Source organism: Rousettus aegyptiacus, unplaced genomic scaffold (genome assembly GCF_014176215.1).
Source record: "Rousettus aegyptiacus isolate mRouAeg1 unplaced genomic scaffold, mRouAeg1.p scaffold_m13_p_6, whole genome shotgun sequence".
NCBI classification, from domain to species: domain Eukaryota; kingdom Metazoa; phylum Chordata; class Mammalia; order Chiroptera; family Pteropodidae; genus Rousettus; species Rousettus aegyptiacus.
The window spans coordinates 86,479,755-86,501,656 of record NW_023416309.1 but is presented as its reverse complement, the minus strand read 5'-3'; the positions used below and the strand labels follow the sequence as shown (position 1 = coordinate 86,501,656).

At 33.7% G+C, this 21,902-nt stretch overlaps 1 protein-coding gene across 2 annotated transcripts in view; it reads left to right on the top strand.

The window, feature by feature from the left end:
- USP32 (ubiquitin specific peptidase 32) overlaps positions 1-21,902 on the top strand; it is a 158,010-nt gene that overhangs the window by 94,831 nt on the left and 41,277 nt on the right. For both annotated transcript variants that reach the window (XM_016143364.2, XM_016143363.2), the window contains exons 10-12: positions 942-1,025; positions 5,703-5,764; positions 17,753-17,855. In XM_016143364.2, the coding sequence (XP_015998850.2) occupies positions 942-1,025; positions 5,703-5,764; positions 17,753-17,855 (249 nt within the window). The remainder of the gene's footprint in view (positions 1-941; positions 1,026-5,702; positions 5,765-17,752; positions 17,856-21,902) is intronic.

Below are 21,902 nucleotides of genomic sequence, written 5' to 3'. Positions count from 1 at the left end.
TGAACATTAAAAAGATAATTTAGCTGCTCCATTTCTATGGGACCATGATAACGAAATGGTTAACCAAACCTATTAACCATATTCGCTTGTGATTAGATTGTGCCAATATTACCCATTATTTCGTACCTTTAGATTGATATTAACATCCTTAAATAGAATTTATATCATGACAACCAATTATAATCACAGTGCTTTAAAATCTTTTTTTATTTGATATGTTTATTATATAGTAAAAAGAAAATATATCAATATCATTAAATAATAAAAGCTAAAAATATTATTCATCTAGGGATATTAGGTAATTACTGAATACATGAAGAAATATTTGGTTATATTTTTGCCTAAAAAGAAAAAATATATAGGCATTCTATACATAAATGTAATTTTTGGTATACTTTGGCAACACGAAAATGTTGCTTTACTCAACTTAAAAAACATAATGTTAAATTGTATTTTGGAGAAATGTAATGTAGGTATTTATATTTGATATGTGTTAAGTTCCTTTAAACCTATAAGAAGTCTGATAATATTGCTAGATATGTTTAAGAAGTTCTTTAAAAATGGTTAGGGTGAAAGGGCATAATCTAGAGAGTCTGTCTTTTACTTTCAAAATTAATAAATACTCCATTTTCCCTACACATAGGGCCTTTTGTGGTTTTCCATTGATAACCCTAGAAGCAGAAGATATTATGAGTTACTTCCCAAGAAGATTGTTGATGATAAATTGTCCTCATTACCTTTGACTGCTTAAGTTTTGTTACTTTAAAACCTATCCTAGATGGCCTACTTGTCAGATGAACACATAGCATCTACTTTAAATTATTGATTTGCTTTCAGACAAATGAGCAATATCAGTTTAGTAAACCAGATTTTATTCAAATGCTTTAAAGAACGAGGACATTCTTAACATGAGATCTTTCTGAATATTATTTCTCTTTCAGATGGGCCATCTTACTCTAGAAGACTATCAGATCTGGAGTGTGAAAAATGTTCTTGCCAATGAGTTTTTGAATCTCCTTTTCCAGGTATGTTTAAGGTAAATGACAGGTTCGAGGGTAGTAGTACCAGTAATTCTGCATCTTTTTCATTATGTGGTAGTAATTGCATACTATCAATAGAACTACATTATCCTGCACACTACCTGAAAGATGGTAAGACAGAGCGTGAGGGCCTACAAAAGCTTCTCAAAATCATGATGTGAGAGATAAGGAAGCAGAATATAGGTAATTATGTTTATTTATCTTATAACTCAGAGCAGCATGTAGGTATAGAGAATAATCGAAGTCACAAAAGCCATCATAATTTGCTATGTTTCTTCTATTGTCTTTTTTAAAGGTCCTTCTTAATGAGTTAGGCATGTGAACATAGAGATGGATCATAAATAGGCAACTGTAAACTTTTCACTCTTTAGTTAGGAGATTATCTTAGCAACAAAGCTATTTCTTTCTTTCTTTCTTTTTTTTTTAAATTTTTTTAGAAGGTCTAAGAAAGATTGAAGGAGGAGTTGGGAAGAAAAGCAGCCAGGAGTGAACATTAAGTCATAGAACTTGCCAGATTTTCCTAGTTAAATTAGTTCTCTTACTCTAGTTTTTGAAAGTAATTTGTTAGGTTCTCATTTTTCATAGTTCTTCATAAATATTTAAGTTGATTAAATAGTGATATTTTAGTTTCTCCTTATTTTATTATTCTTTCTTTATAAAGACACTCCTGTGAAGGTTGGACAGGTTTGGTATCTTTATATCTATTATGATCTTTCATTGAAAAAAATATAACTTATCTGTGACATGGCCATTTTGGAGTAAATGGAAATTGGTCTCTTCCTGACAGCTTATGACTAATGAGTGTATATTTAAAACATATACAATCTGATAAGCCTGTAATATCTATTTAAGTTAATTAGTTTTTCCACTATCAGTTATAATTTTCAGCAGGAATTTAGATTGATGGCTTTATAAAATATAAAGATGTACAAAATAATATAAATTACTACTATAAATAGAAATGACTTACTTGGTAATATGAAAATTGATCAGATATTTTTATCTCATTTAATGTAATATCCTCTATCTTATAATGAATTACAAATGCTTGACTTCTAGTGGGTTTATGTCCCATTAAATCCATTGAAAGTTGAAAATATAAGTCAAAAATGCAATTAATACACTTTATCCCATATTCAAATATGATTTTAAAACTATATGTTCAATTAATATATGAGTAAGCAGACTGTTATACTACATTGTTTTATTTATCTATGTCTTAAAATTGGTAGAGTTAGCTGGTAGAGTTAGCAATAAAAGCCTGAATTATGCTCCTATTTTATTTGCCAAAATCCTACACTTGGTTGAGTGTTTTGAGTATTTAACTGCAACTTTGTAACCGTCAATAGAATTTAAAAACCATTCCTATTTTCAATCCTTTTTGTAATCCTAATGCTCAATATTTTGCAAAGGAGGCATGCTAAACATAATCAGGATTGTCTGTCTTGCACATTTGTCAAGAAATATCATGTTAAAGAGTGTGATAGGATGCGAAAGAAAAAAAAAAGTGTGGTAGGCACAATAGTGCCCCCCATCAATATCCATGCCCTAATCCTTAGGACCTGTGAATATATTATCTTATATGGCAATAGAGACTTTAAAGATGTAGCAGGTTAAGGATACTGAGAGGGCTGATTAGCCTGGATTATCTAGATGGGCCCAATGTAATCACATGAGTCTTTAATAGTGGAGAACCTTTCCCAGCTGGGGCCAGAGAGAGAGGAAGGTAGAAGAAGGGTTAGGGAAATGCAAAGTTACTAGCCTTGAAGAAAGAGAGAAGGGGCCAAGAGCAAAGGAATGCAGTGAACTGGAGAAACTGGAAGAGGCAAGAAGAAGCATATTCTTCCTTTGACCAAAAAGGACTAAAGCCCTTCTGACATCTTGATTTTTAGCCCAGTGAGAACCTGTGTCTGACTTTTGTCCACTGTAAGATAATTAATTTGTGTTGTTTTAAGCGACTCAATTTGTGGTAATTTATTACAGCAGAAAAAAAAATACAGAAGGTGATGATCCATATTTATGAATATGAAGGCTCAATATTTTAAAAATGTCAATTCTGCTTATATTGCTTAATAGATTTGGTGCCCTCACAATCACACCCTAAAAAATTTATTGTTGTCATTGTTTTTGTGGAACTTGATAAGCGGATTCAAATACATGCAGAAGTGGAAAGGGCCAAAAATGCCAAAATAATATTAAAGAACAGTGTTAGAAGACTTTGATTATCAGATATTAGCAATTATTTTAAAACAGGATATTAAGACAATGTGATATCTACTTAAAGTTAGGTAAATAGACTAATAGAACAGTATTGAGAGTGCTAAAACAGATCTACACTTTTGTGACTACTTGATTTATAAGAAAGGAGACTTTGCATCACAGATGGGAAGGAGTGGTCTTTTCAATAAATGGTACTGAGTCAGTCGGTGTTCATATGGGGGGAAAAAAGCATCATAATTCCTTTTTCATACCATACATGAAAATTAATTCCTGGTAGATTATAAATCTAATAAATTTGGAAAGCAAAAAAGAAAGCGTCTAGAAAATAATGTAGGAGATTATTTTAATGACTTTGCTATGGCATAGTATTCTTAAACAGGACACAGAAGGCACTAATCATAAAGGAAAAGTTTTAGGTTGGACTTAAGTAAAATTAAGAATTCTTTTTATTAAGAGATGCCATTAAGAAAGTGGAAACACAAGGCAACACAGTGAGAGAAGATATTTGCCGTACCTGTATCCCATGGACTTGTATCTAGGGCATGCAGAGATCAAAAATCAGTGAGGAAAAGGCAAAACCTCAATATAAAAATATGCAAAAACCTTGAACAGGTGATTCACAAATGTGAATATCCAAACAGCTAATAAATACTATGAAAAGGGCTAACCTCTTTTCTTTTGTCATCATGGAAATACATATTAAAACTCTACATGTAATACCATTAGACATCCACCAGACTTGTTGATTTTTAAGTGATGTGAAGTATTGATGAGGATAACAAGCAGCTGAACTCTCACACATTGCCAATGAGAATATAAATTGTTACAACTACTTGGGAGATTGGCAGTATTCATGAAAGTTGAACATACCCTGTGACCCAGTAAGTTTACCCCATGTGTCTACCTTACAGAAACTTATATATCCGAGCACCAAAAGGCATACAATTAAGTTCTTATAATCATAATTCATGATAGTCCCCCCCAAAAATGACCCAAATGTTTATCAACAACAAATAAGTACATAAATAATAAATATATTGTGACACATACATACAGTGGTATGTTACAGCAATGAAAATTAATATACTAGTGCTACAAACAGTAACATGGTTGAATCTTATGTAATGTTGGGTGAAAAATCACTGGACCAAAAAATGCAAAAGCAGACAACGCCAATCCATGGTTATAGAATTCAGATTAGTGAATACAAAAGGAGGTGCAGTAGTGTCTGAGAAGGAACCCAAAGTGTAACTTTGGGGAAGGTAGCAGTGTAGGTCTTGATTGGGTGACAGTTTCATTGGTGTGTTTACTTTGTGAAAAGTCATTGAACTGTATACTTAGATTTGTTCACTTTTCAGCGTATATGTTTCTATTTTTAAAAAATTTGCTTACAAAATACAGGTATCAATAACCCAAGAATGGATAAACAAATGGTGTCATATTCAAGCAATGGAATACTACTCAGCAATAAAATAGATTAAAATATTGATACATGGATGAATCTCAAAAAACTAATTTGTGTATTTTGTTGTTGTTTAAATGTTACCTCAAAAAGTAAACAAAATTACAAACATATTTAATTCTAGTTAATGTTAGGCAGGCATGCCAATGTATTTACAGAGAGCTGTACCAATGTCTATAATTTACTTTGAAATGCATCCAAAAATTAAGATAGATTGACAGATGAATTGAGGAAGATAGACAGATGCAAGTATAATAAAATGTTAATGTTAGAATCTAGGTAATGGGTCTGACATATTCAGTATAGAATTTTCAACTTTTCTGTGTATTTGAAAATTTTCATGACAAAACATTGAAAAAATCACATCTTCTGTGATAACATTTAGCGAAGGCAAATAAATTGAAGAGGAAATAAACCTAAAAAAGCATTAATGACAATAATTTCTTTCTTAGAGCTGTCCAAATTAAAATGCCACCCTTATCTTTTATGTCGCATATCCTCTTCATGTCCCCTTCATCTTCGTCCTCAAGTGCCATGATATGCTTTTGGATTTCAGGAAAGAAAATAGTATTCTCTGCATGAGATATATTAAAATATATAGTATCAGTGAAACATTCTGAAAAGTAGTTGGTTCTCTTCTTTTTCCTCCCTCCTTCCCTCCCTCTTTCTCTGACTCCCTCTCTCTCTCCCTCTTTCCCTCCTTCCCTCTCTCTTTTCTCCTATCTTTCTCTCCTCCACCCCCTTCCCTCCCCTTTTGCCTCTGTCTTTCTCTTCCCTATCTCACATAGAGATTTGGAAGTTGGCCCCCCTTGAAATGGTTTGTTTTAAAAAAATAACAACTAAAGTTTAAAAGTTCAGATTTGCTCAAGTGAATCACTAGATAATTCATCAGTTGAAAGCTCTGCAGAGAATGTGAAATATTATACTATTTAGTCATTGGCACCAGACAGTGGAGTTTAATTTATCACCTTTTCCTCTAGGTATGTCACATAGTTCTGGGGTTAAGACCAGCTACTCCAGAAGAGGAAGGACAAATTATAAGGTAAGTTTATAGTTTTAGTCTGTGTATTTTTCATTATATAGATGAAATTTCTAACACCTGAAATATATTGTTACTATGCAATAGCATGTCTCATTTTAATGTAATCATTACAGTGATACCGTTTCTCCAAAATAGTTACATATTGAAATATTTTTAAGTAGCTTCTTAACCAAGGAATTGGATTACTTTAGAAATCAAATTCTATTTAACATTAAAATTGCATTAAATACTAAATTTAATTTTTGAAATTATAAAGACATAAGATAAAAAGGTAGGATTATTCCGTACTACAAAACAATTCACATTTATTGTAGAAAGATTAGAAAGTTGACCTAAGCAAAAAGAAGCAAAAAATGCCCATCATCTCTATATTTACAGGTAATTGCTATTGACATTTTTCAGCTTTTATTGACAACTAAAATTGTAAGATATTTAAAGTTTATATTGTAATGATTCAGTATATTTATACATTATGAAAGGATTTTCCCCATTGAGTTTATTAACAAATCCATTACCATATTTACCTTTTTTTTTTTTTTGGTGAGAACATTTAAGTTCTCTCTTAGCAAATTTCAGTTATATAAGTGTTATTAATTATAGTCACCATGTTATACATTATATCCACAGACCTTACTCATCCTGCAGTGAAGTTTGTACCCTTTTACTAACCTCTTTCTATTCCCCCCAACTCCCAGCAACTACTTTTCTACTCTGTTTCTGAATTATTATTATTATATATTTTTTTAAGATTCCACACTTGTAATACTGTATGGTGTTGTCTTTCTCTGCCTGGTTTATTTCACTCATATAATGCCCTCCAGCTTCATCCATGTTGTTGCAAATGAGAAAATTTTCTTTTTTTTTTTTAAAGCTGAATAATATTTCAGTGTGTGTGTGTGTGTGTGTGTGTGTGTGTGAGAGAGAGAGAGAGAGAGAGAGATGCTTAGATTGTTTACATACATTAGCTATTATGAATAATGCTGCAATGAACATTGGAGTACAGCTAATATGGTTTGCAATATTTTCTCCCATTCCATAGGTTGCATTTTCATTTTGCTGATGGTTGCACTGTTAACACTTTTTATACTAACATTACTCACATATGTGTATGCCTATGATAGAATTTGTAAATTTTTTACAAAAATGAGAATATTCTGAAATATTGTTATAGTTTCTGCTTCCATTTTCACTATAGATCATATAAAATGATACTTTTATATATCGATAAAAGTTTCTTATAATTTAAATGATTAGCTAATAGATTCTATTCATACTCTATGTTTATCTCTATTTTTCTTTAAATATATTGGGACAATTTAGTAATAAAGTCTGTATGTCTTTGGTCAGGGAACTACTTGAGGTAAAATACCTGGGTTGGTAGTCCTGCACATTTTTATAGCTGTAATTCAGTTTTTAATATCTCGACTATCATTGTTTTAAGGTTACCATTCCATTAATGTTAATTGATAGAAAGTTTCAGAAACAGGACTGAATCACCACTAAACTTTGCTTTTAGAATAAATTCAATATATAGTTTGTCACTGATTTCTTAAAACTAGTGTGTGCACATTTTTCAGTAGTCTTTCTGGCTTTGGACTACTGGATAAGGGAGTTTACTAAAATAGAGTTGTTCGGAATATCTAAGAGAGGATTACATAGTCAACATTTAAACAGGCAGTGCCAACTGAGATTCAGATTAGTTGAAATAGCAAGTATATTTTCTAACTTTTTTAAATGGACTTTTTAAATGGCTATATATTAAAGAAAGTTAAGCAAAATCCATTTTTTAAAATGTTTTCATAAAAACTCTAGTCTTTGTCATCTTTTTAATTTTCATACTTGACTCATTCTTGTTTATAGTTTTCAGATGTTGACAGTGTTTTCTTGATTATACTTAATTTTTAGTTATCATAAAATAAAATTTAAAAATACATCAATATGTACCAATGAGATATTACAAGGAAATACTAAAAGGCTTTTATGTAGATGCAGCAGCTTTTTTTCTTAAATATTGCAATCTAAATTCAAGTTATACTAATCTTCTGAAGTTAGTATGACTTAGCATAGATGTTAAGAATACTATGTAAACTGTAGGTATTTTGCAGCTGCTCATAGCATCCCTATTTAAAAATGTTGATATACCTTATGTTTTTATAAAACTTCATTCCTTGCAGAAATACTTTCACTTGCATTATTTCATATAGTCCTCAGAATAACTGTATGAAATTAGTGTCATCATTTCATTTTATAAGAGATGAAACAGATTTACAAAACCCAGAATTACACGGAAGTAGTAGAATTAAGTCTCGGACTTTTTTCATTAAAAACACAATTATCTGCTTTCTGTATTCCTTATTTTCCAATAAATTTTAATTTAAATCCGAGATTCCAAATTGGTTAATTTAATTTGAGGTTGTTGAATTTTTCTTTTGCTTCCATTTTCACTTCTAAAATTTCTTTTGACTGTGATGATTTTTACAGAATAGTCAGGTTGTTGGTATATATGCAATGAAGTGAAAGAAGTATTTGTCTCTAACTTAAATAATCAGTACTTCATTCAAAAATCAGTATCATGATTTTTGGAATAGCTGAGTAAAGATTTCAGCAAATCCTCTTCCCAAAAAACAACTTGACAAAATATAAAACTGGACAAAATTGTCAGCCAACCATTTCAGGACTCTGGAAACTCATGCAAGGTATTCAACAAATTTAGAAGCTTATTCAAGAAAATCAACTAAACCTTAGTCTGAATAATGGTAATCTGTAGTAATTTTACTTGGAACCGTTCCCATTCCTTCTCATCCAACAGGTCTACATGATAATTTCACCAGGGTCAGCCAGAGAAGGTTGACTTGATTTGGGGTAGAGCAGGGATGAATGCCTGTCTAAGAGAATTGTAAGAAACAGTACAGATCATAGTGGCTAAAATCAGGGAACACCACTAACTTGGGGTCAAGATACTGGTTGAGGGAAGCAACAGAGTGACAGAACAGTCGAAATTTTAATGAAGAGATCCAGAGAATGAGATAACCATAGTAAGTATTAATAAGCTTCCCTATGTCCCGAATGATCCAGAAGGCTACTCGTGTTTATAAGGCTGCGTGCAAGCTCAGGAGAAGCTGAAGAATGCCTTAGCTATCTATTCATTGCTGATTAAAGGTGAGGCCTTTATGCTAAAAGTAAAAGCCAAGGGACATTTGCAGCCTGGCTGAACTTTGTATGTATTTCACAAATACATCAGGAAATCACAAATACATCACAGATACATCAGGGAAAAGGTACTGGCTCAAGATGTTTAAGCACAGCCTCACACCAGTCATTGGCTAACCAGTAAGTTATGCTGTCCCCAAGGAAATTAGGCTTAAAAAGAACTTTAAGAAATAACAATAAAGCAAAGTGAACAGAAATTGACCAGCCTTATACTGCAAGGAAGGCAGACTCTACAGAATTAGTTTAGCAAGTCACAAGGCAAAACACACCGGAGACGTCAGAACTCAGAGTTGCTGAAATATTATTAAATATGTTCAGTTTACAATAACAAAAACTATAAGGCATGCAACAAAATTTTAAAATGTAACGCATACACAGGGGAAAAAAATAATAGTTTTCGTTTCGGAAGTAGCCCCAGATGCTAGACTTAGCACACAAAGACTTTCGAAGCAGTATCATGAATGTTTTCAAAGAGCTAAATGAAGCTTAGTTTAAAGAGTTAAAAGTATAATGACAATGTCATTTCAAATACAAGATATCAAAGATAGACATTTTAAAAGAGAGTGAATGGAAATTCTAGAGTTGAAAAGTACAATATGTGAAATAAAAATTCCCTACAGGTACTCAGCAACAGATTTGAGCTGACAGAGAAACAGCCAGCTAAATAGAATATAGATCATTAGAGATTTTTCAAATGTGAAGAACAGAAAGTATAAATAAAAATGAACAAAACTTCAGAGACATGTAGAAAACAAGAGGCAAGTATACCAACATACATATAACGGAAATTCCAGTGGAGTGGAAAGAGAGAAAGGAGCAGAAAATATACTTGGCACGATAATGACTGAAACTTCCAAAATTTGTTGGGACTCATTAATCCAAGAAGCTCAATGAACTGCCGATAGGGTAATTAAACACAATGATCCACATCTAGATATATCACGGTCAAACTGTTCAAAGCTACAGAAAAAGAGATCTTAAAGCAAAAAGAGGAAAATGACTCCTCCTATAGCAGGTACCCCCAATATGAGTAATAGCTGATCTATTTTTTAAGAAACAATGGAGGTCAGTGGGCAGTGGGATGGCATTCAGAGTGCTGAAAGGGGAAAAAACTGTTAAGCCAGAATTCTTTATTCAGTAGAACTATTCAAATGTGAAGGTAAGTTTAAAACATTCCTGTGTAAACAGTGAAAGAATTTGTTCCTAATAAAGGTGTTAAAATAGACCAAAAGAACTTCTTCAAACTGAAAGGAAGTGATACCAGACAGTAATTTGAATCCACACAAAGAAATGTAGAGCACCAGTAAACATAATTACATAGTTAATAATAAAGGACAGTATAAATATATTTTTTACATTTCTTCTTTTTACTGATTTAAAATACAAATTTGTAAAACAATAATTTAAAAACTGTGTTCTCCTTGTCAACCTTAAAAATGAAATAACAAGGTCTTTAGCTGGCAAAAATGAGTTTATTCAAGAATGGCAGAGGAATTTCAGTTCAGTACAAGCAAACTATGTTGAACCATAGGCAAGTGCAAAGAGACAAAGGAAAGGTCAGTGTTTAGGTTTTAAAAAGATCATCGGGGAGAGTCGTGGTGGTTTTTTATTGGCTACATGCTGTGGGCAGCTTGTTGCTAGTTCAGAAGGAAATTCTCTTTCTTACTGCTGGGATCTGCAAGCTGTTGGTAAGTGATACCCACATGAGAGCCCTCCCTTCATGGCTTACTGACTTCGTTTTTATTTAGTTTTCCTTTTTCATTTTCACATTTTTATAACATAGAAAAATGTGGTAAGTTTGACAATACTACTACAAAGGAGAGAGTAGGAGGTAGAGCTGTATTTGAGCAAAATTTCTGTATTTTTCTGGAATAAGTTAGTATTAATCTGAAGTAGAATATGTTAAGATCCATATTGTAACTGTAGAGCAACCACTAAGAAAATAATCCCAAAATAGAGTTCCTTGTAAAAAATTTAAATGATATAGTAGAAAATGTCTAATGAGAAGAAGAAAGTGAGATGAAGAAGTACAAATTAGTAGTTACAAAACAATCATGGGAATTTAGACTATAGCATAGAGTATATAGTCGATATTATTGTAATGGTTGTGTGCAGTGCCAGATGGGTACTAGAGTAATTGGGGGGGGGGGGATTACTTCATGAATTGTATAAAACGTCTGTTTAAATTTTTTTTAATAAAGGCAATAAAGAAGGAATAAAGGAACAAATAAAAATACTTATATAAATAGAAAACAAATAATGTGGTAGACATAAATCCATATCAATAATTACCTTAAATATAAATAGATTAAACACTCTAATCAAAAGCTAAAGATAGTCCAAATTTTTTTAATTCAACTCAAGATTTAAAGACACAACTGGATTGAAAGTGAAAGAATTAAAAAGATATAACCATAACCATGCATATAGTTACCATAAGAGAGCTGGGATAGCTATACTAACATTAGGAAAATATGGCTTTTAGCACAAATGTTACTACAGACAGATATTTTATTGTGATAAAAGTTTCAATTAAGAAGATATAACAATTGTAAATGTGTATGTACCTAGTAATCAAACACTGCTCCCGAGAACAACAGAGTACATATTGAAGTACACCTGCAGTATTGTCAAGGACAGACCATTTGCTAGGCCATGGTTGTCAGACTGTGGCCTTTTGGCTAACTTAGGCCCACTACCTGATTTTATATAGCCTTTTAAGCTAAAAAAAAAAAAAAAAAAAGTTTTTTTAACATTTTTAAATTGTCGAAAACATCAAAAAGGGATTAATCTTTCATAACACCTTATAGTTATATGAAATTCAAGTCAGTATGCATAATAAAGTTTTATTGGAACCTGACCACGCTCATTCAAAAAAGGCATTGGGGAACAGAAATTCCTTAACTTAATAACAACTTCTTGAAAAACATACAGTTGACATTATACCTAATTGTGGACATTGGGAACTTTTCCCTTAAAGTTAGGAAAAGGGCAGGGATGCTTCCTCTTACCACATCTGACTGCATCGTTAGAGGGTCTAGCCAGTGAAATCAGTCAAGATAAATAAAAGGCACCCAGATCATAAAGGAAGAAGTAAAACTATCGCTAATTGCAGATGTGCTTTTGTATATGGAAAACCCTAAAGCATTTACAGAAAAACTATTAGAATTAGTAATTCAGCAAGGTCGCAGGATACTAGGTCAGTACAATCAAATGCCACCTAATGATGTTTCGATCAATAAAGATTACGTATACAAAGGTGGTCCCATAAGATTATAATGTAGCTATCACCTAGTGACATTGTAGCCATTGTAGTGTCATAGCACAACACATTACTCACATGTTTGTGGTGATGCTAGTGTATACAAACCTACTGCTCTGCCAGTCATATAAATGTATAACACATATAATAATGTACAGTACATAATGCTTGATAATAAATGACTATTAGCTTATATTTTTTATACTATACTTTTTACCATTATTTTAGAGTGTATTCTACTTATTTAAAAAAAAAAAAACATACTATAAAACAGTATGCCGAGTTGTGCCAGCAGCAGCCTTATACCTCTTGTGTTTACTGTGTCTCTTGAATACATCATTTTCTTTTGTGCTTGATTTAATCTTGTGTTGTCATGGACAGTGATATGCTTTATAGGCTTGTAACCTAGGCACAATAGGCTATATATCATATAACCTAGGTGTGTGGTAGGCTGTACCATCTAGGTTTGTGTAAGTACACTCTACAATGTTCACATAATGACAGAATCACCTAATGACACAGTTCTCAGAATATATCCCCATCACTAAGCAGCTTGTGACTATAAAAAAATCAATTGACGTGCTATTTACTAGCACTGAATAATTTGGAAGTAAAATTAGAACTAAGACAGTAGTTCCTTTCAAAATAGAATCCAAATAAGTAAAATCATTAGAAACAAATTTGTCCAAAGAAGTATTGAGACTTATAAATTCAACATAATCCCAATCAGAATCCCAGCTTTTTTTGTAGAAATTGAGAAGATAGTCCTAAGTTTTATATAGAAATACAAAGAGCTCAGACTAGCCTAAACAACTTCAAAGAAGAACATAATTAGAAAACATAAATTCCTGAATGCAAAACTTACTATAAAGCTGCATTAATCAAGACTGTGTGATACTGCATTAAGGACAGACATATAGATCAATCAGACTGGACTGACAGTTATATAAACCCTTAGGGCAACTGGTTTTCTAAATATTGGCTAAGAAAAGTCAGCGGAGAAAGGGTCGTCTTAACAAATGGTACAGGGATAATGGGATAAATACATGTGAAAAAATTTAAGCCCTTACCTCATGCTATATACAAAAATGTACTGAAAATGGATCCCATAGACCTAAACATAATGAGCTCAAACTATGACACATAAAAGTGGAAAACCTGTGTGATTTGGGGCTAGCTAAATATTTCTTAGATACAACACCAAAAGCACAATCCATAATAAAAAAATTTTTGATAGATTGGTCATAGTCAAAATTAAAAAATTTTGAGGTTCATGAGACAAAACCACAGACTGGAAGAAAATATTTGCAAGTCATGTATCTGATAAAAGATGTCTTTCCAGGTTATATAAATGATTATTACAGCTTAAGAAATAAAATAAAACATGCAAAAAACTGGAATAGACATTCCACCCAATGTATATGAATGAATGGTTAATAAGCTCGTGAAAAAATGCCCAGCAGCATCTTTGAGGAAGGCAAGTTAAAAGCACAGTGAAGAGGTTAGTTCCATAGAGTCTGCTTTACACGCAGTAGGTCCTGGGTTCAAACCCCAGTGGAGCCACAGTCAGGAAGGAGTGCCAGGCCCCAGGTGTGTGCTGCGCGTGCATGGAGGGAGACTCCCAGCCTTCAGAGATCCAGTTCTCATAGGGAGAGGGCAACATCCGTAGGTCAGAGGTGGAAGTGGTGGTGGTGGGGGGGGGTGAGATTTAAAAAAGGCACAGTGAGAGGAATGACTCAGTGAAGGTGATATAGTAGGGTAGTTTCAAGGTTCTGTGTCTCTCCATGGAAACAATGAAAAATGAAGGAAAAGCTATCAAAACAGACTGTGTTAGGCATCTTTAAAAAGTCAAAGGTTTACAGCAACCAAGCATATGCTGAATGAAAAAAGGCGCCACTTAAAACCAGTAGGAAAACTCTCTGGCAGTTATATTTGCCCTTGCCTGGTTTGGTGTCTGTCTGGAAGATGGCAGCCCATGTTTCTGGTTTGGGCAACTGGTCCCTGTTTTCAGATGGAATGATGCAAACCTTATTCACAAAAATTCATGTTTTATCTATTGTGTATCTGTTCTAACCTGTCTGTGTTTACCTAAAGAACCAATGCAAGGGGCTCATTTCTGGTATACCTGAGAACTTATCAGGCTGGAAAAGTGATGGGTAGTCCTTGAAAATACTGTAAGGCAAATGAGTAAACAGCAGCACCTGGGGCAAAAGATTATAGTTGAGCCATTCAATGGGGTGCCAAAAATCTAGACGGAAAAGATGGAGCGTTCCCTTGGAAAATTAGAGCATTCAAAAGCACACTTTTTACTAGAGAATTTAGAAAGCCTTGCGCATACTCGTGGCAAGGTGCACACTCACAGTAAACCTGAAAATACTCCTGTGCTTTTACCTCTATCTAATTTCTAGACTCAGCATATACAAGAAAAGAAGGCTAAGAGCACTGTAAACATCTTGGCTAAAGATTAAAGAGTTTCCCGGCACAGACAGTGTTTCCGCAAAGACAGGAGTGATTTTTGTCTCCTCATCCAGTCTCTATTCCTGTCCCGCCCCCCACTCTCCTCCTTCTCCTTCTTTCTCTTCTCCTCCTCCTCTTCTCTCTGCTTCCTATTCTCTTTTCTCTCTCTCCCTCACCCCTTTCATTCTCTCTCCCACTCCCATCTTCCTCCTGCCATTCAAAAAATTCTTTTGAAACAGTAGCTGGACACAAATGAAGAGAGACTTCAGAGACCACACATAACAAAAACTACAGATTTTAAAAAAAGAGTTGAGAAAGCCATTAAATAAAAAACTACAGCAAGCAACAAAAGCAAACCCTGAGGGGAGAGAAATCTGATTTCCAGAGTTACCATATTATAATATTAAAAGTTCTAGTTTCCAACAAATTATGAAACATGCAAAGAAACAAGAATGTATTGCACATTCACAAAAGAAATGAACAGAAACTGTCACAAGGAAACAGTCATTGAACTTAGTAGACAAGGATTTTCAATCTACCATCTCTTAAATATGTTCAAAGAGCTCCTAGAAACCATGAGCAAAGAGGTAAAGTAAACCAGGAGACTGATGTCTGAACAAATAGGTAATATGAATAAAGAGATAGAACATATAAAAAGGAACCAAGGCACAGATTCTGGAGCTGAAAAGCACAATAGCTAAAATGAAAAATTCACTATAGGGGTTCACCGCCAGATTTGAGAAGGTAAAAGAAAGAATCAGTAAACTTAAGTTAATTGAAATTGTCCAGCCCAAGGAGTAGAAAGAATAGAGTGGAGGAAAATGAATAGAGCTTAGGACACCTGTGAAATAGCAGCAAGCATATCAACACACACGATGGGAATCCCAGAGGGAGAGAAGAGAGAAAAAGCAGCAGACCATTTGAAGAAATAATGGCCCAAAACTTCCCAGATTTGGTAAAAGGACATGAATCTAAACATTCAAAAAGCTCAGTGAACTCCAAGAAGGTAAACTCATAAGAGATTCACAAGACATATTATAATAAAATTGTCAGAAGCCAAGGACAGAATTTTGAAAGCTAGAAAGAGGCTACTCATCTCATACAGTGCATCCTCAATGTGAGTAATAGTTTTCTCATCAGAGACCTTGGAATTCAGAAGTGAGTGTACTGGTATTTTTATTAAAGTTCTTAAAGAAGAAAAATAACCAAGAATTCTACATCCAGCAAAAATATTTTAAGAATGATTTGGATTTTGAAATGAATTCTTATATGTGATGTCAAAAGCATGAGTAACCAAAGAAAAAATAGGTGAATTCGACTTCATCAAAATTAAAAACTTCTGTACATCAAAGACCATTGTCAAATGAAAAGACAGCCTACAGAATGGGAGGTAATATTTGTAAATCATAGATCTGCTAAGGGTCAAGTAACCAGAATATATAAAGAGTTCCTACAACTTGTAAACAAAAAGTCAATTAAAAACAGGCAACAGACTTGAATATACATTTCTCCAGAGATAACATATAAATGGCCATCAAAAACATGAAAAGGTGTTCATTAGTCATTAAGGAAATGCAACTCAAAACCACAGTGAAATTCCACTTTGCACCTACCAGGATGTTTATAATTTTTAAAAATGGAAAAAAGATTTTGTGAAGATGTGGAAAAATTGGGACCCTCAGACATTGCTGGTGGAAATGTAAAATGGTGTAGCCATTGTGGAAAACAATTTGGTAGTTCCTCAACATGGAATTACCATATAACCCAGCAATTCTATTTCTAGGTATATACTCAAAACAACTGAAAACAAAATCAAATATTTGTACACAGATGTTCATAGCAGCACTATTTAAAATAGCTAAAAGGTTGAAACAGACCAAGTAGCCATTAGTGGATGAATGGATAAATAAAATGTGGTATATACATACTATGGAATGTTATTCAGCCATAAAACAGAATGACATACTGATACATGTTACCACATGGATGAAACCTCACAAGTGAAAGAAACCAGACACAAGAGGTTACGTACCGTATGATCCCATTTATATGACATGTCCAGAAGAGGTAAATCTGTAGGTTCAGAAAGCACATTGGTGATTGCCAGCATGTTGGGGAAGAGAATAATAGGGGAAAACAGCTTAATGTGTAACTGTTTCTTTGGGATATATGAAAATGTTTTGGAGAGACTTACATAACAAAATATTCCATTTGAAAGCATATAATTCAGGGACATATTACATTCAAAATGTGCAACCACTACCTTATGTGAATTTCTCCTCAATAAAAGCATTGTTTTAAAAATCACAATATGAGACCATTTTACACCCACAAACATTTATGATAGAAAAGACACACAATAAATGTCAACAAGAATATGTAGAAACAGAAGCCTCAGACATTACTAATGGGAATGTTAAATGGTGCAGCCATGTTGCAAAAAGTTTGCCAGTTTCAAATGATCAGATATTAATGGATAAACAAAATGTGGTACATATATACCTTCGGAATGCTATTCAGTAATTTAAAAAGCACCAACTAAGGATATCTGCTACAACATAGATGAACCTCAAAGCACTTTGCTAAATAGAAGGCTAAATGTAAAAGATCATGTGTTATGTCATTCCATTTATATGAAGTGTTCAGAAAAAGGAAATTTGTAAGCAATAAAAAATAGTGGTTCGCTGGGTCTAAGGGCAGTAACATGGACTGACTAAAAACAGGCACAGGGTATGTTTTGGTGGTAATTGAAATGTTCTAAAATTGGATTGTGGTGATAGATGCAAAATCATTGAGTTTTTAACTTAATCCAGGTATATTATATGTTATGTAAAATATTCCTCAGTAAAGCTTTTTTAAAAGCATCAGTATGAGGCTTGATAGTGGTATTATGACTCCTGAAATTGGCTTATCAATGTTTCACTAATTGAAATTGTAGCAGTCTCTCGAGTATATCTGTTTCATGTTTTTCCTTTGTAAAAATTGCTAATGATAACTTGTGAGCGTGTGTGATCATCTGTTTCACACATCATTTGATGTTTTGAATTTCGTATGTACAGAGGGTGGTTAGAACGAGAGAGCAGGTATGGTCTGCAACCAGGACACAATTGGTTTATCATCTCCATGCAGTGGTGGCAGCAGTGGAAAGACTATGTCAAATATGTGAGTAAGACTCCTTTTTTCTACATTTTTCATAGGATTTTCAATTCCATCAGACTTTGTGTGACTACTGACTAGTAATAAAATGCTCCAACTTTGATAAAGATTTGAAGGGGGAAGAAATGACTACCCATAAAAAACTTGCTATGGACCAGGCTCTGTGCTTACAGTTCCTCATAAATTTCTTCCTTACAACAACTATATGTGGAAGATATTACTGGGCATGGAGGTGCATGTAATATGCACCTTATATATGCGAGGAAGGTGGTATTGTACTCATTTGATTTGTGAGGAACGTGAGGCTGAGATTAAGGTAACCTGAGTATTTTGCTCAGATTAGAAGTTCTGGGATCAAACCTGACTACTTAACCAGTAAAATAAATTAAATTCAAGAGCAATAAAATAATTTTTATCTTTTAAAAAAAAAATCCTAAGGACTAACTTTAAATACAGTGGCCTCTCAACCACATCATTTACATTGTCTTTCATTTATTCACCTTTTTCATCAAAAAAGTTGAAAACCCTTTGGTAAGAAGTGTTGATTTTAACTTCAGAACTCAATTTCTAAATTATAATCTGCCATTGTTCCAAATAGTTAAAGAAGAAATTCTCATTAGTGAATATTCTAGTCTTATTTAAAACATAGAAGGAATATTTTTCAGAATTAGAAAACTGAAAAAAATAATTTCAGGAATCAGATTTCTCCATTCCTGGAGAGCCAGTTGATATATAGACTCATTGTCAGTTGCCAAATGATCACTAATAAAATTCTAATGATTTTATTCATACTGTTCTTATATATTTTTTTCTGTCATTGTTTAACAGAATATTAGTAGACTGCTTACCTTATTTACCTCATTCTTCTGCCTGGTTCTTTTTCCCTTTTAGAGTTTAGTAGTTTGTTTTCGTATGTAAAATATATTAATTGGAAAAGGTAGACTGGTGTCCTGAAGGAGTAAAAGTAGGCAAATGACTTCAAAGACCTTGTAAGTAGATAATAATGGTGATTGTAAGTAGAAAATGAGAACATTGGGGTAACACATCACAGTCTGTTTTGAAATGCTTTTGGTCTATATATTCTTAGTTTGGCCTTAGAATGAATGGTTATTAAAGTCTTACTGGCTACAGACTCAAAGAATAACCTAGTTTTGTGTTTGAAGTATTACTTTTTGTTGGAACATGATAAAGGTCTTACTCTTTGCAGCACGTCCCTTATAAACAGAAGTGCACTATTGAAAACATGAACCCAGTTTGCCTTTGCCTGCCATAACCTTAAAAGAATTAGTGGAGGGTGATCAGGGAGAGATGTAGAGTGGGAAATCTGCACTTAGGTGTCATGTTCCTCTCCGCACTCTGGCATTCTATATTGTTTGTTACCAGTTTGCATAGAGGGAAAGTTAGATTTCTGTCTTTGATATCACTGATCCTTTCCTCCATTTGGTTGACTCTTTTTCCCAAGGTTGCTATTTCATTCTTCATCTCTAAAGTGTGTTCTTCATTTCCAGAAGTTCTCTTTGGTTCTCTTTAAGGGTTTCAATCTTCTTGCTAAAAAACTCATTCTGCTGATCTGGTTGTTTTTTTATTCCTGGAATTGTTGCTAGGAATTATTTTGGATCTCACTGAGTTTTTTTTCAGAAGTGCTATCCTGAATTTTCTGTCATTTAAGTTGCATATTTCTATGTCTTTAAACTTACTTTCTGGAGAATTTTCTCTTTCTTTCTGAGCTGCCTTGTCACCTTGGTGATTCATGGTGTTTAATGGACTATTTCTCTGCCTGGGCATTAATGGAAATGTATTCTGCTTTTTTCTAGAAAGATTTATTATGTAAAGGTCTCTCTTTGGCTTATTGCTAAGGTGTTTTTCTTTTAGTTTCCAGTAGGTGGCATCAAAACCTCTTGGATCCCTGCTTTACGTAAAGTTTTAATAATGCCTTTTTTTTCCTTATAAATATTTAATCACGCTCACTACCTTCAATCTCAGTCCCTGTCATTGTTAGTGACATTTTTGGTAGTATTTGCTCAGATTCCCCTGGGGCTCAGTGGTATTTGGTCTTGGAGTATATGGAGGGAGGTGCCCTCCGGATTGGGAGATGGAGACTGCAGCTCAGCCTTGGCGATGTGCAACCAGGGCCGGTAATAATGAACTGTTGCTTCACTGTTGTCTCCACTCTTCTGCTTCTGCTCTGGTTCCTCGGTACCCCTGCTTTGTGGAGCTGACAGCTCTCTCAGGAAGGGGCTATTCAGGGAACCCACCTGCACCTCCTCTACCTGCTCCTGTAGGGAGCTCTGGCTGCGAGAGGCAGCTTCTTTGTTTCTCCCAGTCTACCACCCAACTCCCAGGGTTCTGACCTTTGGTATGGTAGCTCTTATTCGCAGAACCTTCTCTCAGACATGTTTGTGTACAGGTTGGTTGTTTTTTTGTTGAGTTTTAGATGTTCAAGGGGAGAAATCTGGAGACATCTCTCACTCCACCATGTTTCTAATGTCTGGACAGTAACTTCCTTTTAAATGCAAATAACCTGAAAAAAGAGTGACATTCTGGACCTTAGTTTTCCTTATCTATAAAATGAGAGGTGTTATGAGAAGACAATTAAAGGAGTTGATACATGTTAAATGTTTTAGAACAGTGTCTAACACATAGTAAGTACTCAATAAGTATTAGCTAATATTATGAGAAATCATACAGGATAATATAGTGAGCTTGCACTCCCTGTGTTGAAGTCCTAGTCTTGCTACTTGCTGGATGATCTTAAACAAGTTACTTATCCTTTTTCTACCTTGGTTTCCTCATACAAACAACTGGATTAGTAATAATACCTATTTCAATAGTGTTGTTATAAAGATTAAATGAGTTAATAATATATGTGAAGCACTTAGCCCTGAGCCTGCCTAGCAAGTAGAAACACCTTATATAGAGAGTTAGAGGAAATAACAGTAGTCATAGCAGCAGCAGGAGCAGAAGTACCAATTAATTAGTGATTGAAATTTACCTTTCCAGTATACAGGACAACTTTGACAAATGCCTTGCTTTAAAAACAAACAAACAAAACGTTTTTAACGTGTTAGATAATTCGATCTTACTCTAGGACATCAATTAGCTTTAATGTTTTCTCTTCACAAAATGGCATATTCACTTATGTGAATTATTAATTGTCTGTGAGGGCAGACTATCTTTCAGGTAGTGGCATGCCTAAATGGAAAGAGACCAAGGAAAGAGACCAAGGGAGTAGGAAAAATAAGCAATCGTTTCTCAGAAGTAGTTTATCTCAGATTTGCTGTAATTCACTTGAGCTCGAATGCTCAATCTGTTCATGATGATTTGTTCTCTCTAATGAGCCAAGTGTTTTTCTAAGTAAAATTTCCTTTTGTAAAAATGTAAATAGGAAGAAATGGTAAAATATTTTGTCATCATCGTATCTTTCCTCCTGTTTGAGAACTATGAGGGAGCAGCTATTACTGCTTATGTACAGATTTTACTATTTTGTTATCATGTAACTTTAGAGCTAAAAGCACTTTAAGCATCTCTCTTCTCTAAATTTACAAATGAAGCCTCCGAAGTCCCTTTAGGTTTTTTAATTGCCTTAAGTTGTAGAAGATTATTACCTGATCCAAATCTCTAGAGTTCGGGTCTCTTGATTCCTACCTTAGTCCTTTTTCCATTACTCCATACTACCTTCCATTTTTCCCAAAGCAGCAGTGTAGACTAATGAATTATAAAATAGTCATAACTATTAGTTAAGAACATTAATATTTGTAATATTCATATATAAGGCATAAAATAAGTAGCATCATCACTGATAGAAAATAAAGTGAAACCTGACCCTTATTTTGCAATATCATTAACCACTCATACAACTTAGAAGGAATCATAAAATTCTCAAAATAGATTTATCTTTAATATTAAAGTGCCATGTAGGCCTTTTAGGAATCATTGACTCAGATAAAGTGAAAAAATTTCTCACCATGGATAAAACTTTACCTACCTAGAGACCTGTGTTCCTGAAAACACAGGCTTCTAGGATAGTTTCTGATACTTCCAGACGAAGAAATA